The 24,225-nt window shown below is 37.8% G+C and overlaps 2 protein-coding genes and 1 long non-coding RNA gene across 15 annotated transcripts in view; 1 reads left to right on the top strand and 2 right to left on the bottom strand.

Annotated features, from left to right (window-relative positions):
* The window catches only part of LOC120408212, a 42,936-nt gene extending 32,702 nt beyond the window's left edge, over positions 1-10,234 (bottom strand). For 6 of the 9 annotated variants that reach the window (XR_005600512.1, XR_005600520.1, XR_005600519.1 and 3 more), the window contains exons 1-3: positions 10,111-10,224; positions 7,999-8,281; positions 3,973-4,073 (exon numbers count right to left, since the gene is read on the bottom strand). This is a non-coding gene — a long non-coding RNA (uncharacterized LOC120408212). Of the gene's footprint in view, positions 1-3,972; positions 4,074-7,998; positions 8,282-10,110 lie in introns of all 9 variants that reach the window. The other 3 variants (XR_005600513.1, XR_005600518.1, XR_005600517.1) reach the window with 3 other exon arrangements.
* Positions 1-10,339, top strand: part of JMY (junction mediating and regulatory protein, p53 cofactor) — a 134,973-nt gene extending 124,634 nt beyond the window's left edge. The window contains exon 12 of the transcript XR_005600510.1: positions 10,217-10,339. The gene's annotated coding sequence lies outside the window, so the exon portion shown is untranslated. The remainder of the gene's footprint in view (positions 1-10,216) is intronic.
* A 256-nt stretch (positions 10,340-10,595) lies between these two features.
* The window catches only part of HOMER1 (homer scaffold protein 1), a 170,693-nt gene continuing 157,063 nt past the window's right edge, over positions 10,596-24,225 (bottom strand). For all 5 annotated transcript variants that reach the window (XM_039543422.1, XM_039543425.1, XM_039543423.1 and 2 more), the window contains 3 exons: positions 22,468-22,578; positions 20,507-20,587; positions 10,596-13,636 (listed from right to left, as the gene is read on the bottom strand). In XM_039543422.1, the coding sequence (XP_039399356.1) occupies positions 13,448-13,636; positions 20,507-20,587; positions 22,468-22,578 (381 nt within the window). In that variant the 3' untranslated portion in view covers positions 10,596-13,447. The remainder of the gene's footprint in view (positions 13,637-20,506; positions 20,588-22,467; positions 22,579-24,225) is intronic.

Raw genomic sequence — 24,225 nt, 5'->3', positions numbered from 1 at the left:
TCTTCAAACTCTGAGCAGTTCTTTATTGAAATGCAACCAATTGAGACGAGGAAGCAGAAACTTTCATTAGTTAATGTTCTTTTATTCCCTTTGTTGCACTGAATTTAAAGACTATAACTGTAAATTAAGGTTACTTGTAGTTTAAGCAGCTGTTTTCATTGTAATGCTTATGTACTTACTTTACCTGTGTTATTTTTGGTAATGATCCCATAAGCACGAAGCAAGATACTATGTATAATGTTAGAGAATCAATATGCTACAGAGAAGCAGTAAGAACTGGAAGCGTCTTATTGACAGAGCATGTTGCATTTACTGAATGCTAACAGGGCTGCTGAGAGCAGGTGCAGGCCCCGGTAAAAAAAAAATTTTTTTGAGCCCCCCCCAGCAAGGGTGGACTGGCTAAACGGGGCCAACGAAGCTGGGCCCTGGTAATTTGTACCGGGTCTCCCCTCCCTCCCCCCATCAGCCCTGAATGTTAATGGAGTATATCGGACAGTAGGTTCATTCTAAAAAGTGCTCTTTGGTATAGTGAAGCACATTGACCCGTATTGCTGTGTAAAATACAGCAGTGGCTGTTTTTACCCTATAAATATACTGTAATTTAAAGTTTTCCTATAAAATGGATTTATATTTAGTTGCTGCCTAAAACATCGTGTATTAAAGGTTAGAATTTTTAGGAGGGGGCTGGGTATGCCAATGTATTTTGGGGTGGGGAGTGTTGTATATATTATGCTTTGCACTGCCCATTCAGTTACGACTTCGTCCAAAATTCCTGGCTTTGACCAGGGTGAATCTGCAACTTGTGAATTACAATGAAGTTCTGTAAATCCTATCTCCTAAAACCTGTGCCCTTGGGCCGCCTAATATTACCAAAATGGTCTTCCTTCCATTCCCCCATGTGGATTCTCAGATATCTTTAAATATGGAATATGACCAATTTGTGACTTTACTGGACCTATAATTATGTGAATGAGGAAAGACTGCCTACAGCTGATTTAACAGACACCCCCTCAGTTGGTCTTTTCTAAGAAAAACCTTGACTGGGAGCATATTGCTCGTTTATGGTCTCAGTGGGTAGGAGCCCAACAAATACAAAGCACAGCATCAAGTTTTTAAATAATTCATCATGGTTTTTATTTACCTTCTGCTTGGTAATTCAAAGGTTCCCCAGTAATTAATTTACCGGTAGAGGGGCTTGATTTTCAAGTCTTCACATCTATTGGAAGATACTTTTCACCCTCATGAATTGTGGAGAGGTATGTGATTAGAGACAGACTCACTGTGACCTCTCCATACATGTTTCTGTGGTTGCTGCCTACTTTACAAGTTATCTTATGTGTTTCTAAGTGCAGAGCCTCAAAGTAGGTAAAATGCAGAAAGCTGCAGATTTGCATGAATAAAGGGTTAATAAAACTGACACTTTCTAGCTTGGTTGAATAAATAAGAAATAAACTGATTCACCATCCACTAGCTTTGTGCAATATTATGAGTAGAATCAAACACTAGCACATTGTGGTTGGCTTTAAGAAAGTCTTTAACACAATTATATTTAAATGGACATTTTAAATGCACATTGTATTATAAAACTACTCCTGCAAATTTACAATACCTAATAATGCTCAATGTTCTAAAGTATTAAGCAACAAGTGTAAAAAATAAAAACTACGTGAGCATTTCTAGCAATACCTGAAAACTAAAAAGAAAAAAATATTGGTTTGACTGTTTGCCTTTTGCTCTCTTTCTTTAGTGCAACTTTTCTGTAATTATTATTATTCTGTGTATTTCATATTTTTACTATCATGACTTCAAAGTGAAACCTGTACCCCAAGTACTGAAATCACCTTTTTCTTGTACAGGCGATGTAACAACATACTCACAGTTTTGGTGCTTAAAAATGATTTTTTTCTTTAATAAAGGATATTTATTTGAACACTTGTTTTATCAGAGATTGTTTTAAAAAGTGGAGGAGAGACAATCAACAGTTTAGTTCCCAACATAATATTTATGTACCATTAGCCTTCCATTTCTATCATATTCTTAACTGCTGATGGCAAAATTTAACTCTTAGAAGTGCCTAACTGAAGCACAGGTGTATGTCAGGCTGCTGAGATGCTAAATTCCTGAGTGTTTGTATTATCACTACACAGTTGCATCCATGGATATTTAAAGAGACACTGAAAAATTCTGCATTTATTTTTTCATCCCTTTATGGAACTAGGTAGCACCTACATCTTATTATGGAACCAGAACAAGCCTCCAGATGCAATTACTTGGTTTAAAAAGACCTGAGTTAGAATTAAAATAGACTCAAATACAAAAATCAGTTTGCCTTTGCTTATTGGAATATGTACAATATAATCTTCCAGAAACAATTAAGAGACTGTATTATGAGTATGGATTTCTCCCAAATTAGTAGACTGCCTACCTATCTCTAGTGTCTTTGTTATTCCCTTATATTATTACAAAAAATAAATCTGTATTAAAAGGGTGTTACACAGTCAAGCACTCAAATGTTAGGAAATCCCCATTCCCATTTAGTCTTCTTTTGTATAGATGTTATGATTGATCATATTTCAACCACAGTATCCATGCCTAATTTCCAGTGCAGCATGTCTTGTTGATGTTTTCACTTGTGCTTACATTAGAATGAAATTTCTGGTTTTGGCATGATTCAAAATTTTGCTGACAATGCAAGTGGCAGATGGAAAAGTCTAACAGTTTGTGTCACCCAAACCTGAACAGAATTTCATGATACAAAGAAAAGGCCTTAGGATCTTCTCCCTGCCCAATTTTGAAAGCAACAGTGGTGTGAGTCCTTAGGTATCTTGAAAGAGTCAAGCAGCCAAAATATAGGGCTGGTTACCAGCTCCTATAGTACTGTATGTACAAAATGCTCTTATGGTTGTTTTGAAAAGATTCACCCATTTGTGTTCTGGCGGGGAGAGGAGAGCGAGTAGCTTTTTAGCTAGGAACCCAGAAATAGTTTCTCTTTAGAAATTTCACCCTGGTACCTATTAGCTTTATGTCCATTTTGTGGAGGTACTTAAATCAGCCAGTTGGCACAAAAGGTAAGTTCTATGTAGCTATTTTACAAAAATATTAAATTACTACATTATTGAATATGGCTATATACCATTTACTTGTATACTGAACTGTTTTCCATTATACTTCTGTTTGATATTTAGGATCCTACACCCATTTGAATCCACTTACAGGAATCTGCTATTAAATTGTTAGCTTGTGGGGGGTAGGGACTCTGCTATGCATTTTGCAAATATAAAAAGGCAGATTGTGGTTGGAAGCCCCACAAAGATTGCTCAATCATTCCCACTTTAAAAAAAAAATGCAGTAAGGTTACATTGGATGTGCAGTTATACTTTGAAAAGTGTCTTTGTAAGAAATATGGTATTCTTGAGTTCCTCTGCTGTCTCAACTTTCATATTAAATTAGCTCAGTTTACACTGCGATTTTGGAAGGCATGGCTGGTACTGTGGATTGTGCCAGGGATCTACTCAACAGATGCAATCATCTCTGTATCATTTTTTGTGACTGATCTGGATCACTCTTTTAATCTTGGGATACATCTCTACATGCTTATCCCTGACTACTGCAGCAGTTACTTACTCTTTTCTGGTGTTTTGTACTTATTCCTTAGTTCTACTGACTTTTCAAGCCATTCCATGTGATGAATCAGCAGCTGAGAGTAGCATGTGTAGAGACTGCAGTCTCTCTCTTCTGGAATAGGCTTGAGTGGATGAGCAGCTCCTCTGTGCACACTTTCATCTTAATTGATAGGGCCCTCTCTCAACAATGTATTTTTAATGTGTACAACAGAACCACTGCACCCTAGGAACTGAGCTACTCCCTGAGTTATTCGCTAATTCACACAAAGAAATAAAATGATTAGTACAGTGGTGATCTTAGCCACATTTGGTAATAGAGAGATGCTAGATACAAAGGATAACTACTCACTAGTAAGCCACTTTGTCACAGTCCTCTTCTTCCCAATCCTATAGGAATAAAGCATTACATCAGGCTGTTATCTCCACCAAAGGGGAATGTAGGTTAGCCACCTTCACAGCAGAAAATAAAAGAAGGGAAGGAAGTTTTATACAAAACCAACCCACTCGGTTCCTTTTCCCAATGCTCCTCTTCCTGTTATTCATCTTGGAGAAAACCTATTCTGTTACACCTACTGCCATAGCAAAAAGAGAGCCTCTGTGAAACAAAGAATTTTTTAGAACACTTCCATACACACAAACTGGTAACATTTCAACTGATCATGTGGTTGCTCTGCAGTTCCTGTCCACTAAAGCTTCAGCTTACAATACACTTGTTTCTCTTCTCAGCAACATGAGTAGCCCGCTTCAATCACAATACTCTAACAGGGCAAGCTTATATGCACTTTTCTACAGTGGAGGACTGCAGGTAAAATGTCTCTTTGGTTGCTGAGATGTCTTCCTGTCCTCCACTCTCATTGAATCCTGTCACATTTTCTATAACTTGTCCAATTCTGCACCACCTTTTCCATCCCAACTGCTAATAGTCTCCTCCACACCTTTGATACTATTGTCTGCACTGCTCCAGCAGTTCCACCTGCCTGCTCTCTAACCCACTCATGTTGTAGCTAGAATAAAATGTTCCTTTCCTGCCATGCCAGTCATGTGTTAGCCCATGCTCAACTCCCCTCGGGCTTCCTGGTTCATTCCAGGAATCCCATCAAGGTCAAACATCAGCTTCAGGATCAATATAATTTTTTTGCACTTACTGTAAATAATCTGATAGCTGAATGAGACTCAGACCCTGGACTGATAATGTCAGAGAGGACATTAACTACTGCTCTGGGACTCAGTGATGCTAAAAACTTTGGGAGTTTAGGATTCCCTAGGTGCTGCCCCCATACACTCATAGCCAACAACAGCAATCCAAGAGTAAGTGAAGTTGATGAGGCCAGATGTTCTTGTATCTATCACTGAGTCTGCGACTAGCATAGATCAAACTTTTTGACAAAAGATTTCCACTAGAAAATAATTTTGTAGAAATCAAAACACTTAATGGGATCATTTCAATGTTGTTTATTTTTCTGTTGAAAGTTTCATTAAATAGCTTTCATTCATTTAATGTCAACATTTTACTTGATAAAATACTAACTTTGAAACACATGTAATCTAGAAATATAATCTTCAGAACGATTTCAATGATCCTGACTTGATTTTTTTTTAACTTTTTTAACTTTAACTTTCTGTGAAGTTTTGACTTCCAGTTTGGAACAAAAACAAATGTTAAGAATTTTCCATGGAAATTCTCTTTTCCAATCATCTCTGCCTATCCACGAGACTAGACTATCCATCAGGCAATCAAAAGACTAATCCAGGAGTTACCTTAAACCAGCACTTCTTCACTCACCACACTGATGCCTCCCTCTAAAGGGAGTAGGACACATGGACCTGTTCATGAAGCCATAAATGCAATCAGGGTGGTGGCATGTTCTCACTAACTTTTTCTCATAGTGATGATGTTCTTCCCAACTTGGCTCATTTTTTACGTAGCAGGCAAAGTCTGCTGTTCCCTACTCCTCTATCTTAAGAGGACAGCACTAGGAGAAGGAGGTGACTGGAAACATCAGGCGGTAGAGAGGAGATAATGATTAAGACAGCCTGGGGAATGGAGAGTATGAGGGTGGGTAAGAAGAGCCTCAGGAATGACACTATGGGGGAATTAGTGGGAGAGCAAAGAGGGTGAGCCTAGGGAGAGGTCTAGAAGGAGAAAGTGAAGAGGAAAGCAAGGAGGCAAAAAGCCTGAGTGGGAGAGTGTTTGGTAAGGGGAGGGGTGGGGGAGGAGAGTGAACCTGTATATGAGAGAGAAAATGAAGGGGGGAGAGTACAGCAATTAGAATCCGGGAACACCAACGAGTGCAAAGGAGAAGAGAGGGAGAGTGAAAACTTGAAGGAAGGAGAGACGGAAAGAAAGAGGAAGGGGAAGAAAAGGAAGGAACAATTATTACACAATATAGAAACATACTGAAAGCCGCATGGATAAAAGTCAGATTTTTAAATTCAAATTAGATGTATTTAAGACATTAAAAAAAAACTATTAAATTAGAAATTATGGCAACCTATGTTGAAGCCTAAACTTACTATAATGATTAAAATTATTTAAATTAAATAAATAATACCTTTCAAGTGTTATATGTTTGCTGCCAAAGTTTTCAAGACAGTCAAGCTACTGAACTGGTAGAAGTTACTGGCTAATCAGCTGGAAGCAGAGTCTGCTGAACTGCTAAACCAGCTTTTGACAGCAATAGCCTCTTGTAAAGGTGCAGGGAGAATATATTCTTCATGGAGTTTACTCAACTAGTTCAGCCAAAGTTAATAAACTTACTGGGAACTGAAAAAGCAGGAAAGCTTGTTTTCTTCTTGCCATCTATCAATAACAACAACTAGCTGTGAGACAACGAGAGCTGCTAGCTCTAAAATCTTGACAGACATGGCAACCAGAAACAATCAGTTCAGTTCACTAACTATACATAATACTTTCCTTGTTTAATAATTGTTTGCAGTGTCTTAGCCATGTTGGTCCCAGGATACAACAGTCACAAGATGGGTAACGTATCTTTTATTGGACCAGCTTCTGTTGGTGGAAGGGACGAGTTTTTGAGCTACACAGAGCGCTGCATGTCTGTGTAGCTCAAAAGCTTGTCCCTTCCACCAACAGAAGTTGGTCCAATAAAAGATATTAAACAACAAAGGTGAGGTAATAAGTTAGTTTCAATGCAAAACATGTTTGGATGAACTGTTTTTCTTATGTATCAAATTTAAGATACTTTTCTTTTTTTAAGATTTTATGAAAATTTTAATTGAATTCTAATTTTCATCCAAATGCACAAATCAAGAGTAAAACATGATGAGCTAGTAAATAAATGCATTATTCACCATTTTTCCTAACAATAAACATGTAAAAATTAAGAATCTGAATAAATATAAATTAAACCCTATATAACTGCTTACATAAATGTATATAGACACACTATGTCCTTCTGGTTAGTAAACCCCCCTCCAAATTTTAGTGTGAAGGGTATATTCAGTTGCAAATCAACATGTTTTACTGGTTACCTACCAATGGGAATCAACCTCTCTTTAGGAAAATAACTAAAATGCAAAACAAGATTCAAATCAATTATTTAAATTGTGATTAAAATCAGTGATGCAAATCGATCCTCTCTGAGGGTAAAATAGACTGAAAAGGGCATAGAAAAAACAAAGTGAGAAAGAAAAAACAAATACAAGGGAGATAAAGTAAAATTTTAAGACATTTGTATGTAATAGTGTGATGCAGAAATGATAGAACACAGACGTCTATTTGCTTATTTCTTTTTAAAGAGTGCGATAAAATATGCCGTGGGAAGAGAAATTTGCCTAGCTTGAGTCCTGGCTGCCAATTCTGCTTCTCCCTTTTAGTGCTGCTGAACAAAATTCTCCCTCCTGGTCTCTCTCCATTTTTTTCTGTGGCTGCATGTATATGTATATACAAACCACACTAGAGCAGAATGAGGGGACTGAAGTATACAAAAAACCTCCTCTGGGGAGCTAACTTAGAATTAGAAATGGATGCCTACAAAAAAAGTAACACAAAACGAAAGTTGTAGAGGGGCAACCCAGAAGAGCAGCTGCTAGAGACAAGAAAAGGACAGCACATCCAGATAGCCAGACCTGCATAGGGGTGTGTGTTTGTGGCAGGGGTGGAGCTTGGTTTCTTTGCATCTACATCTGCTGGTTGGAGGATATAATATCCTCTTACTAGGCAGGGATATCAGGAGGATTTTTCCCTCCAAGAGATTTCTCTTATCAGGGGATGAATATCAGTTAATGGTCTGGGAATTTTGAAAAAAATTTTTTTAGCACATTAACCTCTAAATGGCCCTAAATCTTATCGAGGAAAATTTGATTTGCCATCTGGTGACAGATACTTTGTTAATACTAGATTTTTTTTTAATCTTACCTGTTAATTGTGGTTCTATTTCTTCTCTCAACATCTCAGCGTGGCCTTCATTTGTGAAGGTTCTGGAACCTCTGCATTAGCTTCTGAGGAGGCTGGTGCTACCTGACCTACAGGAAGAATTTGTTCCTCATCAAAAATTCCCACATTCTCCGAAGTGCAAGTTCTTTTCCACTAAAATATTTAGGTTGTTCGTCTATCATTTTGGGCCTGGTGGAAGCAGTGCTTGACAGGTATTGAAAATCCTGAATAAACAACTGGAGGAAGTTTCTACCAGTGGATCATCCTAAACTACCCAAAAATGGAAAGGAAGGGAAAAAATTAATCAATTAAAGAGCAATCTTCTGTCATGCTAACAGTGTAAAGGTGTGAGACATGGGTGGCCTACAGCTGCTGTGACACCAAAACAGCAGAGCGTATTTAGAGACTATGAATGGCAAGACCACCACAACAATACTTTCTGGATTTGTGGAGGCAAAAGGCCAAGAGAAAACGGGGTTTGCAGGTACCAGGGTTCTCAATGGATTTATAAAATATATTCCATACTGCAGTATGTTTGATACTGCTCTCGGGATCCCTGGCTGTGTGACTCTTCCTCCTGGCACAATGAGTTTCTCCAGCTAGGGTGGATGCACCCGAAGTTAGAGTGGCATAAGGGATTTGGAAGCGGTGCCTTCTTCATGAACCTGCTGTTGCAGATCCCTACTTCAGGAGTTGTATGTCCTGCCTGGAAAGCTATGAAACTTTGTCAATTTCTAAGCTGTGTCATGTGACAGATTCTTGATGAGAAAGCTCTCAGGATTCTTTTACATTCCAAAATATTTTTTAAACCTGTGCTTTTTTCCATGTCCACAAACTAAATGATCTAAAATAACATCAAGATCCAGATATAGTAGTCTACCCGAGCTTACCTTTATTCAAGATTGGACCACAAGCTGCAAATGTGGCTTTAAATCATATATGTGCTCTCCTGATCCCAGGGCTGGCTGCCCATACCCCAAAGGGTCATTCTGGCAGCTTGGACATATTGGTTTCCCAAGTCTCCTTTGCTTTATGCCAAGACATGAGCAAAGTGGGGAGCACAGGAACCACTATTCCACCTATGGATTGCCCTACACATGTGGAATATAGACTATTAGACCAGCTTTCCAGTTCCTTTACACTGCCAGAGCAGTAGAAAGTAGCTGAACAAGGATCCAAGATCTAGCCCACAGACCCTACTCACTATCTTGTATTTAACATAGTGGGTCAAATTAAACTCTGATGTAAATTGGGCAAATCCAGGGGTTCGTTTTATTAAGCAGGACTAGGAATTTTAAAAATACTATTCAGCGATAAAGTCCCAGCTTTGTATCATTGAGAGTTGGTGCACAGATGTAAGGAAAAACTCAACCAACCGATCAGGACATTGCTTTGCACAATCCAGAGCCCTGTTTAGAGAAAATGAGTGCATAATTGTATGTCTAATTGGCATAGTCAGTTACTGAGAGTGCACATACCTCTGGCCCAAGTGGGCTTGATTTTTTTTAAAATGAGCTGTACTCTAATCAGATTAACATTTGGCCCTATTCTAAGGTACTGACAAGTAAAGCAGTCAATATATTCTTAATGCTACTGGGCCAGACTTTGCAAAATAGAGAATGACAAGGAAGGATTGCAGCCTTTTTCTCCTTTGCCTCCCACCCTGAATCTGAGACAATAGCCTGATGCCAATTTTGCATTTGACTCTAACTACCTCCCTCAAAGAATATGATGCATACAGGACATTGTTCAATAGCCTCTTCAGCACAGAAACAGAGAACATGAGGATGGAACCAACTGAGGTTCACCCATTTACTCAAATTAAACCTGGATTTAACCCTTAATTGACAGGCTAGAGAAGGAAAAGGCATGGAAAAAGGAAACTTTCCATGGCTGGCAACTGAAGGAGGATATTCAAAAATATTTTTCCTCAATTGATGCGTTCTTCTCCACTCTCTTTTATTAAAAATTTACTTAATTATAAAGGAATTATCTTCTCCAAATGCCATCATCACAGTATTAGTCACAGCCACCACTTCCTTACATTCAGTTTCAATTATATCTGTGTATTCACTATGCTAAACTACTTCTTACCTGAAATGTGCTGCTCTTTGAGATTTTATAACAATTAATTATTCCATATTCTTCCCTGTACCATGTAAAATCCACTGTTGATGAATTATTTTGTTTTCCTTTCCAGTTTTCTTGGAAGTTTGCTGAGAGCAGGAAATCATGGCCTATGTTACAGCTGACAGATTTTAATACGTCTATATAGAAGAATACAACTTCGGGATCATTCCGGCATACGGATTACGAGAGAGACACTCCAAAAACTAACTTTCCAGACGAGGATGTACGTATAAAACCTTTTATGTCAAAGTCAGGATTTCACAACATGACACGCCAATGCAAAATCCAGTAGCACCTGAAGGATTAAGGTAACTGCTGCCATCACTTGCACACTTTTTAATACTTGAAAAAGTTTTAAGAAAAAAATAAAGAGAAAAAGTACATTCTCCAGAGAACAGCAAGTGTATTTCAAAATAAAAATTATATTTTTGTTTTTTTTTCTTGTTGGGGTTCTTTTTTCTGATTTTTTTTTTTACAAGATTCCATAGTGGTCATATAACAAGTTATACACAATATGATTGCTCTCCTCTCCTGTGTAGGTTCTTCACATTTTCAGGCTACAGTACCCAACGTCGTTTTCTGGCATATATATTCCCACAGTTTTATCTAAAGTTAGATACAATGTACAATACCTGTCTCTGGGGAAAAATTAATGTTTCAAATATCTTAATACAGAAGTGGAGAGGCTACAGTAGGTATAACCACCTAATTATGAACTTTAGATTACAATTTCTACACACTCACCTACTGAAAATGAACATTTAAAATACTCTTAACAATAAGATTTTATTTATATGTGCACTTATGTCCACCTTATCCCATATCCATGTTTGACGACTACTTGGGAATTCAAAGGTGCAGCCCTCAGTAGATTGCATTATTTTAAAAAATGAAATCAAGCATCTCTACTTTATGAGAAAAGACATTTTCAAATATTATTTTCCAATTTTAAATTTCATTTCACTAGGAAAATATTAAAAATGTGCACATCTAATTTTTTCCATGTACTATATATACATATGTGTATGTATGTACACATAAAAATACTCATGTAACACACACATACAAAAAATTTAAGTGGAAATATTTTTGTAAGCTATTTTCCCACATGTAAATGATGACATTTTTAAAAGTTCTGATAATATAACTTAAAATAATATAACATTTAATATCCTATCAACTTGCTATTGTTTTACCTTTTACTTCCTCCTAATTAAGCCCATCCAGTTTTAATGGGCTTGATTCTCCTGGCACATGAACCAGTTTTAACCAGTGTAACTCCACTGACATCACTGAAGATTCTTGTGTGTGTAATCACTGGTGTAAATCACAAGAGAATCAGCCCCAAATATCTTCATGTAAATTAAAGCCTGGTGATTTCTGCTCACCTGATGAAGTTACCCATATCATCACCATTTAACATCCACCAAATAAAAAATATGTAACTCACCACAGAAAGCTTTCAACCATATGCACACTGAACTAAGTTTTTCCCCCTTCTTAATAAATAAAATAGGTGAGAAAATACCCTAAAAATATGGAGGAAACGTAAATGGTGTGTACAGTACATACAGTATAATACATGATGCTTTAGTATTTGATCTAAACTGCTCTCCTGACTTGTCAGGGGAACCTGATAAATCACTTGTAAAGAAAAAATGATATTTTATAAACAAACCAGGTATTTTCTCTCTTTCTAATGTAAATTAGAATGTGTGTATTATACATATGATATACACACACAAACCAGACCTACGTTTTCTAGTTTTGAATATCACTCTGTAAAAGTGGAGAAAATTGTCTGTTATACAAATTTAGTAATCATTTAGATTTTGTATTTAACATTCAAATTAATTTTGGGTGCAAACAAAAACTCAGTGCATCTTGAGACTCTTGAGTCTGATACTCATTCATACATTTTTTTTTTTAAAAAACCTCTCCAACATTGCAGGCAATTTATGGCAACAACATACTTTGATGCACTTCCCATTCAATAAGCAAACATATGACACTTGGCTTACCTTTCAATGACTTTTCTTAAAATAAATATATTATATAGAGAAATGCATGTTTGCCAAAAGTCTGTCAAAATTTCATCAAAACAACTTTAAAACCCATTCACTGAGGATAAGTGAATTCAGTTCCTCTTTTTAAACAACTATGTAACAGTTCAGAATATTGCCTGGTGTGGTTTTGATAAAGATGTGGTGTGAAGAACTATACAGAGAAAACATGTCTCCATTTCAATTTGCTATGACTACACAGCTTCTAGAAACATTTCTCTTGGCTGGGCAAGTTCAACGTAAAGGTAATCCCCTTGTTATAGCTCTATATCCTTAAAATGATCAATAAACAGTGTTCTCCACTAGCCATTATTACACAAAACTGAAATGCACTGATCATTCAGAAAAGATTTCTTGCAAAACAGGCTAATAAAACATCTTCAAGTAACTGCACATTCTAATTATATTTGATGTTTAATAAGGCCAGACAATAAATGACTGGCTACCTATATTTATCTGTGTATGTCAAATTTTAAATTAAAAAATATTTTTTTCTAAGGAACTCACCTGCCTTCATTGGTTGGCTTCAAAATGTGTAATAAAATGGGAGACAGTATCTCATTGTAAATACATGGAATTAATATGGAAAGTAAACCATACACTGGACAATATTATAGAACACCAGAGTGAACTTCATAAAGAAATACAGTATCTTCCAGTATAAAAAAAAGGAAGAACTCTATACAAGCAGTTCTATTAACTATGTTTCAATTAAAGATGCAATTCTCTCTCACGCCTGGCAAGAATTAATTGGTAATGGCACTGTTTCTCAACAGTGCAAAATATCCTGAGAAATTATTAAGATTACAACAAAAGGTAGGGCTGTCATCACTAAGTTTTTGCACAAAACACATCAATTAGATATCTTAGTTAAATAAAAAAGCAGATAATCTACATTGTGTCTAACACAAAAAGGGGATGTGACCTGGGACACTGCTAATTCTTCCACTGGCTAATAATTAGAAAATCATTGCATTTAATTACTGTTAATATCTTTCTTCAAGTTATTTATGGCCAATAATATGCATGGAGGTAATTTGTAATTCAAGTGTTTTCTTTTTTAACTAGCTACAAGATGAATTCTAAATTTTACACTGAAATATACTATTCAAATTTAAAATAGGCCCTCTTGGAGGAGCATTTTTCTAATTTTGTGCAACTTTGATGCAGAGCCCAACATAGTCCTATGAAGAGAGACAGTGCATCTTTAAGATGATTGGCACTGAAATCCCATTTCTTTAGCTGCATTCTATTAGCTTGGCCAGGTTATCTCGTAATTCTGTTAGTTCAAAGATTTTTCCATCAAGAATTTCTAAAAGTGTCTTCAAGTTATTGCGAAAAGCTTCTTGCTCATTCTGACTTTTCTCCAGACGTTGCTCTAGATCAGACAGCTGTCCTTCCAGGTCCTTGTTTCGAATTTCTACTTCCTTCAGAGAAAACATGCAGTATGTTAATGTACTGTTTATGAACAGAATGTAGTTTTCTCTTTCGGCTGTCAGTCATGTCTGTCTCAGTTAATCCAGGTTTTAAAAGACCACAATTAAATTATTTGCAATCTTTCAGTTACTGCTAACAAAAAACAGGTTTTTGTTAAAGGCCAGTGAGGAGTTTGAAAAAACACTACCTTCTTTTTATCTTCTCAGTAAAACATCTAAGGGACAGGACATTTGGAACAGAGTGATAAAATTATATAGCCGCTGAGTGCCATCTTGAATGCAAGACATTAACTGAAGTAAATTTGCTATTGTTTCTGATATATAAATATGCCACTTACTGAAAGTGACTTCTCAAGGGATTATTTTAATCTTAGCCATTCTCCATTTTAGAATACATAGATTACTCAAGGACACACACCCCGCTAAATAAAAAGAATAGTTTCATGTCTTAGACATTACTTCATGTGTGAATGAATACTATCCTACTGTAAACCCACTGTATATGCTATTTCACACTACACACTGACCTATATAGATTAAGACTAATATCAAGATCAAGATAACTGTACGAATGTATAAACAACAAAATACTAATTACATCTTTTGTTGTACTGAAAAATATGTTTCAGAGCTTCTCTCTGCTCCTGGGTGCTATTTGAGTACAGTTTCTGAGCTGCCATACATAGAAGCTGTTCCAATATAACAGTGGGTAGGAGGGGAGACAATATGTCTGCATCTCAAATGCACCTCAAGGGGAATTACACCATAGTAAATGTCTTTTCTCATCTTTAAGGCAGAGGAGCAGCCCACAGTTGCTATAGGTCACAGAACACGATGCTGCTCAAATCCAGGCTGTCGGATCAAGATGCAGAACTGTATACTCAGACCTCTAATCTCTGTGGGTCACGTATTAAAGAGGAGGGCAGCTATAATAAGCTCCATTTTATGCAAATTGCATGCTGCCCTTGGGCTCCTGACAAGTTATCAATATGAGCCTCATTTGTGTCTGGTGTAGCTTATTGTTATTTGAGTATGTCTCAATTTTAAATTTCAGTTATTTAAAAAACCTTTTAAAAACAGCATACGGAGGGTTTATATAATATACCTTCCACTATGAAAAACAGTTTTCAGGAAATGGACAAGAAAAAATATTTATATATTTATTTATAAACATTTTTTCATCATTTTGTGGGCTACTTGGGCTTCCCCTTGTTCCTCCTATCTCCCAGAAGCCCAGCTGCCCTTTCAGCAGCACTCTGTGACAGAAGAGTCACTTCCAACTCGGCTGCATTTTATCAAATTAAATTTGGAATATTTAATAGTTCTCATTTTAGGTTTTACGATGACTGGTTTCAAGCTGCTGTTGAAAAGCACTTTGAGAAGCGGTCAATTTACAGTGGCCACTTTTTCTCCTCCTGTGTCCCCTCCTCTCCCCTGCAGCTGCTTCCATTCACCACCTCCCCTCTCTGCACTGCCTGTTGCCATTCCTCTTCCCCCCCCCCCACCTCACTTACCCTAACGACTGTACTAATGTTCTCCATTGATATGGGCCCAGACGTGCACCAGTGGGAGCTGGATGAGGACAATAAGTACCCACCTATGATGGGGCACCGAGTGGCTCAAAGCTTCTCTAAAGTCAATGTAATCAGCTTCTCACTGCACAGGGAAATCCTTGGGTGGTGCAGATAATTGTATTGGCTCCTACACCATCCCACCTCTTGACTACTGGTCACGGAGTACAACTTGGGGAAAGATGACGTGGCCAAAGCCCCTCAGAACAGGCCCAAAGAACAGCCCCTGGAGCATGTGGCAGCAAGAACAGATTTCAGCAGCTCTTATGGGCCAGAAAGCTGCAGAATCAGGGAATCACAAAGGAGGCTTAAAACCACACTTACATGTATGCACAGCAACCTGCCCTACGTGAGCATGTGGTCATGGGTTACATTAAAGTTAAACCGGAACCCTGTGCTTGCTTTTCATTTGTAAACAGATATGAGTATTAAAAAATCTTAACAAATTACTGGGTTTTGATTACTGTGTCTTGTACAAAACCATATGAGTAGGACTTTCCCCCTTGCTCTCGGGGTCCACAGCAGAGTGCTTTTAGTCGGTTTATAAACGAATACGATAGTTCTGGAAGTTCTTAGAAGGGAGAATTGACTGAAAAAGATGCATTTCAGATTTATTTATACTGAATGGTATTGCTTGGAGTACTTAGCATTGCTTTGTAGGCTCCTATTATTACTAGGTATGTAAGAACTGCCATAACAGAACAGACCAATTGTCCATCTTTGAATCCATACCTGTGCTAAATTCTATTGCTCTGCTCTTTAGTGTTTACACCTGTGCTGTGTGTAAAACTGTACCAAATTACATGTAAATGATTACACAAATGCAATGCAGTAAAGAATCAGGCCTCCTTTGTCCATCCGTGACATATGCCTAAAAAGAAGGTGTTAACTGTTTTAATATTTTCTTAGCTGCACAATGTCTATTTCTTCTTTCCAAAGTGGAACTGATTACTTGCTCTTTCTCCTCTTCTCTTTCTGACTCCTGGCAGAGCCCCTTCTCCATTTCCCAATGCTACATGCAGTGGGGTGTCTTCCTTAATCTCAAGATCTTAAAATACTGTAATCAGTGAGGGCAAGAGGATGTACTAGAACATTTTTCATATCTAACGATATTCATATAGATGGATGTGTGAATATCATCTAAATATTAGTAACCCTGAATATGTGCATCATCCAGGTCTAAATAATGGCTGATTTGCCTATATCTAATATTGAACACCTTCCTCAATCTAGTCCACTGTCCAATTGCTCTTAAAAAGTTAGGAATTGTTATCTAATATCTAGCATAAACATCCTTTCCTTACAGTGCCCTTTCTCCTTGTCCTAATATCTTCTGAGAATAGGAATACTTTCTTTCTTTCATTTAAATTATTTGTGGGTACTGTATTTATGTCCCTTTCTTGTCTTCTTTTCTAAACTATACACAGTTAGCTCCCCAAATATTTTCTCATATATATTTTCCTCCAATTCTTGCACCATATTTGTTTCCCTTCTTTGTATTTAGTATACTTACTAATCTGCAGGAAACAGAACTGCATGCAATATACCAGCTCCTGTTGCTGAAGTGTTATGAAAATGTTATTTCCCTAGCTTTACATACAACCTTCCTGCATATACACCCCAAAGAATAGCACTAGCATTTTTGGGACAGGTATTGCCTTGCAAGTTCGTATTTAGTTTAGTGTCTGCTATTACAACTAGGCCTTTCTCACACTTGTTGCCTTCCGGATAGCTGTCTCTCTCCATTCCTATCTGCAGGTATGAGATTTAACTTTATTAGTAATGAATCTCATCTTATTACAATCAACTCACTCTTCTGATCTCTCCAGGTCCATTTGCAGCTATATTCTGTGTTTTTGATGGTATTGTGATTTAATGGTATTGTGATTAATTTTTAATACATTTTTATTCTAAATGAAAAAAATATTAACACAACAAATAGTGTTTGTAGTTTCCATCATAATAAAGTCCTGTGGATCTTAGTGCAAGGTGTGTAGTAAATAGATCAGAATTAAATATACATGTTTTGAGTAAAAGCTATATTTATGAATCTGCTATTCTAATAAAGGAATACTTACTTATTGTGAGCTTATGTGATCATGGCTGATTGTGTATGCTTTCTCTGCATTATTAATGAAAATATTAACTAAAAGGGTCCCAGTACTTACCCCTTGTGATAGCTTATTTGATACTGTTCCCCACTGGAGTTCTTACCATTAATGGATTACTCTCTGTTTCATTCCTGTTCATCAATATATTTTTATCTGGTTGGTATGCAGGACAATGAGATATACTTTATTTTGTATAGCCTTTTTTATACAAGCTGTATTTTAAAATATTTTAGAGGTACACAATACATTAAATTGAAAATAAAAAATAAAACAGAGAGAGGAGAGAAATGAACAGTTATGCAGAAAGGAGAAAACATCTGTTTTTAGATGAGATCTGAAAACAGGTGATGGATCAGAGATGTAGGATCACAGGATGGATCACAGAAATGTAGGGCTGGAAGGGACCTTGAGAAGTCACCAAGTCCAAACCCCTTTGCTGAGGCAGGACCAAGTAAACCTAGATCATCCCTGGCAGATGTTTGTCCAAACTGTTCTTAAAAACTTCCAAAGATGGAGATTCCACAATCTCCCTTGGAAGCCTAGTCCAGAGCAGAGCTACATAATTAAAGCTTTTCCTCCTAACATCTAACCTAAGGGTATGTCTTCACTAGCAATGTTAAAGTGCACCAGCTGTAAAAAACCCACCCCCACAAGGAAAGTAACTACCAGTGCTGGGAGCGCGGCTTCCAGCGCTGGTGCACTGTCTACACTGCCACTTTACAGCACTGAAACTTGCAGTGCTCAGGGGGCGGCCACTGGGAGCTGTGGGCGACAGTATCTGCGGACGGTCAATGTAAACAAAGTGTCTCGCAGCCTGCCAGCGGATTACCCCAACACGCCACATGTGGCAGGTTGCCAACTACTACCCTTGTCTGTTTTGAATTTCATCTTGCTGATTTCAGACTAATTCTCTAATGTGTCAAGGTCATTTTTAATTCTAATCCTATCTTCAAAGTGCTTGCAACCCTCCCAGGTTGGTGTCATCTCCAAATGTTATAAGCATACTCTCCACTACATTATCCAAGTCATTAATAAAAATATTGAATACCACCAGACCCAGGACTGACTCCTCATAGAATCATATAAGATTAGGGTTGGAAGAGACCTCAGGTGGTCATCTAGTCCAATCCCCTGCTCAAAGCAGGACCAATCCCAACTAAATCATCCCAGCCAGGGCTTTGTCAAGCCAGACCTTAAAAACCTCTAAGGTTGGAGATTCCACCACCTCCCTAATTAACCCATTCCAGTGCTTCACCACCCTCGTAATGAAATATTTTTTCCTAATATCCAACCTAGATCTCCCCCACTGCAACTTGAGAACTAAAATTCAGAGGGATCTTGATAAATTGGAGAACTGGGCTATAGACAACAAAATGAAATTCAACAAAGACAAAGAAAGAACTTAGGAAAGAAAAAACAAATGCACAAATACAAACTGGAGGAGGGGGGTAACTGGCTTGGTAGCAGCACTGCTGAGAAGGATCTAGGAGTTGTGGTGGATCACAACATCAACATGAGTCAGCAATGCAATGCTGTTGCAAAAAAAACAAATGCATTTAGGTTGTATTAACAGATGCATAACATGCAAGTCACAGGAGGTGAAAGTACAGCTCTATTCGGCACTGGTTAGGCCTCAGCTGGAATAGTGTCCCATTTTGGTCAACAATTTATAGAAAGGATACAAAGAAACTGGAAAGGATCCAGAGGCAAGTGACAAAGATGATCAAAGGGATGAAATGCAAGCCATATCAGAGCAAAGGCAGAAGGAATTGGGCATGTTTAGTTTGAAAAAGAGAAGATTAAGGGGGACATGATAGCAGTCTTCAAATACTTGAAAGGCTGCCATAAAAAAGATGGAGAAAAGTTGTTCTCTCTTGTCACACAGGGCAGGACAAGAGGAAATGGGTTCAAACTACAGCATAGCAGATTTAGATTAAATCTCAGGAAAAACATCCTAGTTGTAAGAGCAGTAGGACAATGGAACAGATTGCATAGGGAAACTCTTTCATTGCAAGTTTAAAAAAGAGGCTGGATAGCCATCTGTCTTGGATGGTTTAGACACAACAAATCATGCATCTTGGCAGGGGTTTAGATTAGATGATCCTTGCAGTCTCTTCTAACCCAATGGTTCTATGATTCTAACAGATACAGAAAAAGGCAATGCAAGCCTCTTCCTTGCTGTCTACACATTTCAGTCTACATCTGTAGAGACCTATTCTAGGAATTAGATGTGGGCTCAAGAGACACAATTCAGATACGAATTTCAAAGCTTCTAAATTTTGGAAGTGTTTGAACACAGGGCCTTAGTTAATGCTCATCTTGCTCGAAATAAAAGAATAGTTCAGTCACCAACTACATCTGGGCTTCTGCTGAGTCTGCCATAGGGTTTTCAGTTAAAGGGACAGACTGAGGTCACCAATTCATTTTACACAGGACTACTGAATTGTCAGACTAACAATTTTCAAACTGGGGCTAAATTTAAACTGACTGAGAGATGAAAGGCTCCATGTTCCATCTCCAGTTTGTGGAGGCATTCAGCTCTAAAAACAATTTTCACAAACAAAACAAACACACCCCAATAAGATCCCCAACCCAAATCCTGGGTTTAGAGACTCCTGAGAGAATGTTAAGAATTGTTGAGTTATTCAAACCAACAAGGAATAACGAGATACTGTATATATGGACACTTTAAAATCAGAGTACAGTTGCAATTTGATCTAGATTCATCACAGTGTGTGCTAAAGAACCTGATGAAGGCACTCAATGGCAGCAGGTCTGCCAGAAAGGCCTGAGAGAAGCCAGGTAGTGCTCAAAATGGGAACAGTGTTGGCCAGTGAAGGAATGTGGCCAGAGAACGCATTAATGTGGTGCATCTCCTAAGCAGCTTCCACTACAGTGGCTTCTATGGAGCTTCAGCTGCAACTTAAAACTGCTCCCCTATGGAGCAATTAGGTCAAATGGCCCAAGGGCGGGCAAATGGAATTTGGTGTGAATTCCCCCTGGAGGACATGGGGTCCAGACTGGTTCATGGAGGCGTAAGTTACACCTCTCTGTCAGTTTGGGTGAACCTAGCCAGGAACAGGTAAGCTGCACATATGATAATTATAAGTGTCTGCCTACTGCCCATCTTCCTTTTTCTCCTACATCTAAATTAATATGTATATAATGCTGATGCTTACCTGGAGCTTCTGGGTCAAAGCATCCCTCTGTGCCTGAAGCTCTCTGGCATTATCAATTTCTTGTTTCAATCTTTCTATTTCCTGAGGGATGAAAAACAATTCCTTTAAGTACATATTACTGGATCTTAACTCAGTGCAAATAAGCCACTTATTCTCTTCCTGGCCAAATCATTCCAATTATACCAAAACAGACACTGAGCAGCTGCTTACCTTGACACTTCTTGTGTGTGGAGTTCAAACTCTCCCCCCGCCCCACACACACTAATATTATGGAATCAGCAACTTCTGCAATTTATTCATCTGCATGTTAGACTTCATACACCAACAATGAGCAATTCCATCTTGAAAAGTGTAATAACTCAAACAACGCATTTGCCATCAACATTTAACCTTTGTGGAGTTTCTCTTACCCTCCCACCCCAGCAAGGCTGGAATATTTTTTTCTAGAAAATTGAGGGTCATGGTAGTTAAAAGTTCAATCCTGGTCTGTATTTATTTTAAAACAACATTTTACTGCACACTAATGTACTCCTCCTCCTTTTCAAAAGAGAAATCTAGACTTCAGTGGGGAGCTGCTTCCTATATCATTAGCAAGGGATGAAGCCAGCAGCAGCAAGAGAGAGGGAACAGAAATTGCCTGAACACAAAGTTCTGACCACTGACTGCCATATGAAGAGAGACGGATAAAAATGGTATTTTTAGTTTAGAGAAAGTATGAGGGGATGAAGGTGATAAAGGTATACAAAATAAACGGTATAGAGATTAGATCAGACATTTCTGTTCACTCATTCTCATGATACAAGAACAAGCAGTTAGTCAATGAAATTGAATGGCTGCAACTTTAAAACTGATAAATATTTCCCCCCACAATGCACAATTACCATGTTGACCAATTTGCCATAAGATATCACTGAGGCCAAGAGCTTAGCAGGAATCAAAGAAGGACTGGATGTTTACATGGATAACAAGAGCATACAGAATTACAATAGTAACAATTAAAAAACAACAGGAAAAAAGAAACCAATACACATCCCCACATCTCAGGACACAAGCCGATCTCTTACAGGGGTTAGGAAGAAACTTGCCCTGTGGGGAAGTTATTCCATAACTGTCAATGTCCGGGTTTCTTGCACTTTCTCTTAAACATCTGGTGCTGGACACTGTTGGAAACTACTAGTCTGATCCAATGCCAATGTTCCTATATATGGCTCGTTATAGAATCTTTGGTAATGGGAGAGCCACAAAAGCCAATTCCCGCCATAGTCAGCTCCCTTCTCCCTTTTATCCTCCCCCTTCAGTATGGGGACAGTTAGCTATCCCTTTTGGGGGTGAGTGTGCTTCACTTTGGGGCAGCACAGGTGGCTTCTCTAATTCTCCATACCCTCCTACTGCTGGCCCAGATCCTGGCTGACGGCACAATAAGTAGCACCGAATAGGGGGTGGAGCTTATTTAGAAGAAAGGGGCAGGGCCCTCAGGACCCCAAAATCAGCTATATTAAACCAATCTTTATGAGTTAAGATTTATTTTGTTTCTCAGCACGAACTCACTTCCCCAATAAAGGAAAGCAGTGCTTATAGCTACTTTTAAAAATAAATACTTGCACTGACATTGCTTGTCTATAAATGGGATTCACAGTGCTTCATTTTGACTGCTGCTGTGAAGAAATGCTGCATGCTTCAGTACATGCTTTCTTTTGCAAAGAAAAGTACTTGGGAAGAGTGAACAGAAAAATGCAGATTTTTGGCTCAGATACACTAAAATCCACACAATAGTTGTGATTGACAATCTGTAAGAAAATTTATTAACCTCAAAAAGGCTAAAAAATGGATTCTTCTTACTTTAGTCCACGCAGAAATTACCTCTGTGCTCACAAGCAGATTTAAGATTACATTACAAACTGTTATAAATAATATGATTTTTAAAGCCACTTTAAAATGTTATAAATAATGTTAGCAAATACCTCTTCTTTCTTCTTCAGTGTGGATTCTAATTCCTGTATTGTCTGGTTTAATTCTGTTTTATGTGTATGGACTGCATTTGCTTGACTGCTCACACACTCCAGCTCAGTCACCTGTAGAAATAAATGTCAGCAATAAATATAAAATTAAGTGACAACATGAAGAATTACAAGGTGCTATTGCCTCTTTGCATTAACACTTACATCTGAAATATACATCTGTTGAAATATACTTATTAACTGTAAAAATATATACGGATTAAAATGCTGAAAATATTTTTGTAAAACATTAGTATAAAATTCTTTACCCAATTGTTTTGTATAATATTTCCCACCTCTGAAATTCTAAATTTTGTTGCCGTTTCTGATAACTGAAAAATATTGGTTCTGTAGTCTGAAAAAAGCCTGTTTTGCATGAAAATGTGCACTTACTAATTTTGAGAACGTTCAGGGAAGAAGAGGCATTATCTCTCTAGAGTTCACATGGTCTAGAGGATTGATCACAGATTTGTCTAATCTGATCTATCTAATCTATCCACTGAAAGTTTTTAATATTGCATCATGTTAATCAATGACCACCCAGTCCTCCAAAAGGCAACTACAATTTCTCAGACTCAATTTCTGAATTTGCATGCAAGGTGTAGTGCTGCATACTTACCTACCAACACATGGCTGCAAACATTTTAACTCCTTTATATTTTCAGATCTCACCTTTAGGCCAGTGGCTAAATGGCACATTTTGGTACTATAGAGTTCCCTTTATTGGCAGACAGAGTGCTCTGTCCATCTGTCTTTGGATGAAACGCATAGCAATGGCACGTACAATTTCGATTTGAAGAGATGTTAATATGCCTGTTGTTATACACAGACAAATGATCCTTGAGAGAACAATGGGTAACATTTTGTACATCCATGAATTATATTCTATAATACCATATTCTACTTAGAAACATTGTTGTTCATAAATCATTCAGAACACTGATGGAGCCATTATGTTTTCTATCAATCCAGCTCTTGTATGTGTGAAGTAAGCTAAAAATATATTATGAATAATAAATAAAATGTTACTGAAAAATATTACTGCACAAAGCAACAACTCAGTTTTCTAAATAAATTATTTCCCTCTGAAGCTTAAGGCTCTAATTTTCTTTAAAGACCATAATTACAAAGAGTCTGGTTAATTACAGATACGATGTGCTCCTGATTTGCATGAAGCATCTTTTAAAAGGTCCAGATTTTCAGCGGTTTAAAATGAAGGTTACTTATTTGAAACCAGAGTTCTTCAAGATGGACTCTGCATATTCACACTCATGGGTTGTGCTGGCTGGTGCAGCCTGAACAGTGGAGCTTTCTCCTAGCAGTGTCCGTTAAAGGGACACTTCCCTCAGTGTTCCTGAATATTTTGACAGAAAGGCTATAAATAGTGGAAGGAACTGCTGCTGCCTCAGTTCCTTCCACCCCTGCCTCAGAGACAGATTTTATTAGGACTGCGAGGAAGAGTGGGAGGGGGGTGGAGATTGTGACTATCCAGAGCCCATCTCAAAGAACTCTGGTTACAGGTAAGAACATAAGAACAGCCATACTGGGTCAGACCAGTGGTCCATCTAGCCCAATATCATGTCTTCCGACAATGGCCAATGTCAGATGCTTCAAGGGGAATGACAAGAACAAGGCAATTATCCCTGACTATCTTGGCTAACAGCCATTGATGTACCTTGTGACGGGTTGGATCACAGAAACCCCCTTGGGGCTGCCAACTGA

This window comes from Mauremys reevesii, linkage group 6 (genome assembly GCF_016161935.1).
Source record: "Mauremys reevesii isolate NIE-2019 linkage group 6, ASM1616193v1, whole genome shotgun sequence".
Taxonomy (NCBI): Eukaryota; Metazoa; Chordata; order Testudines; family Geoemydidae; genus Mauremys; species Mauremys reevesii.
Note: the sequence above shows the minus strand (reverse complement) of the source record. Positions and strands in the feature narration are given on the sequence as shown.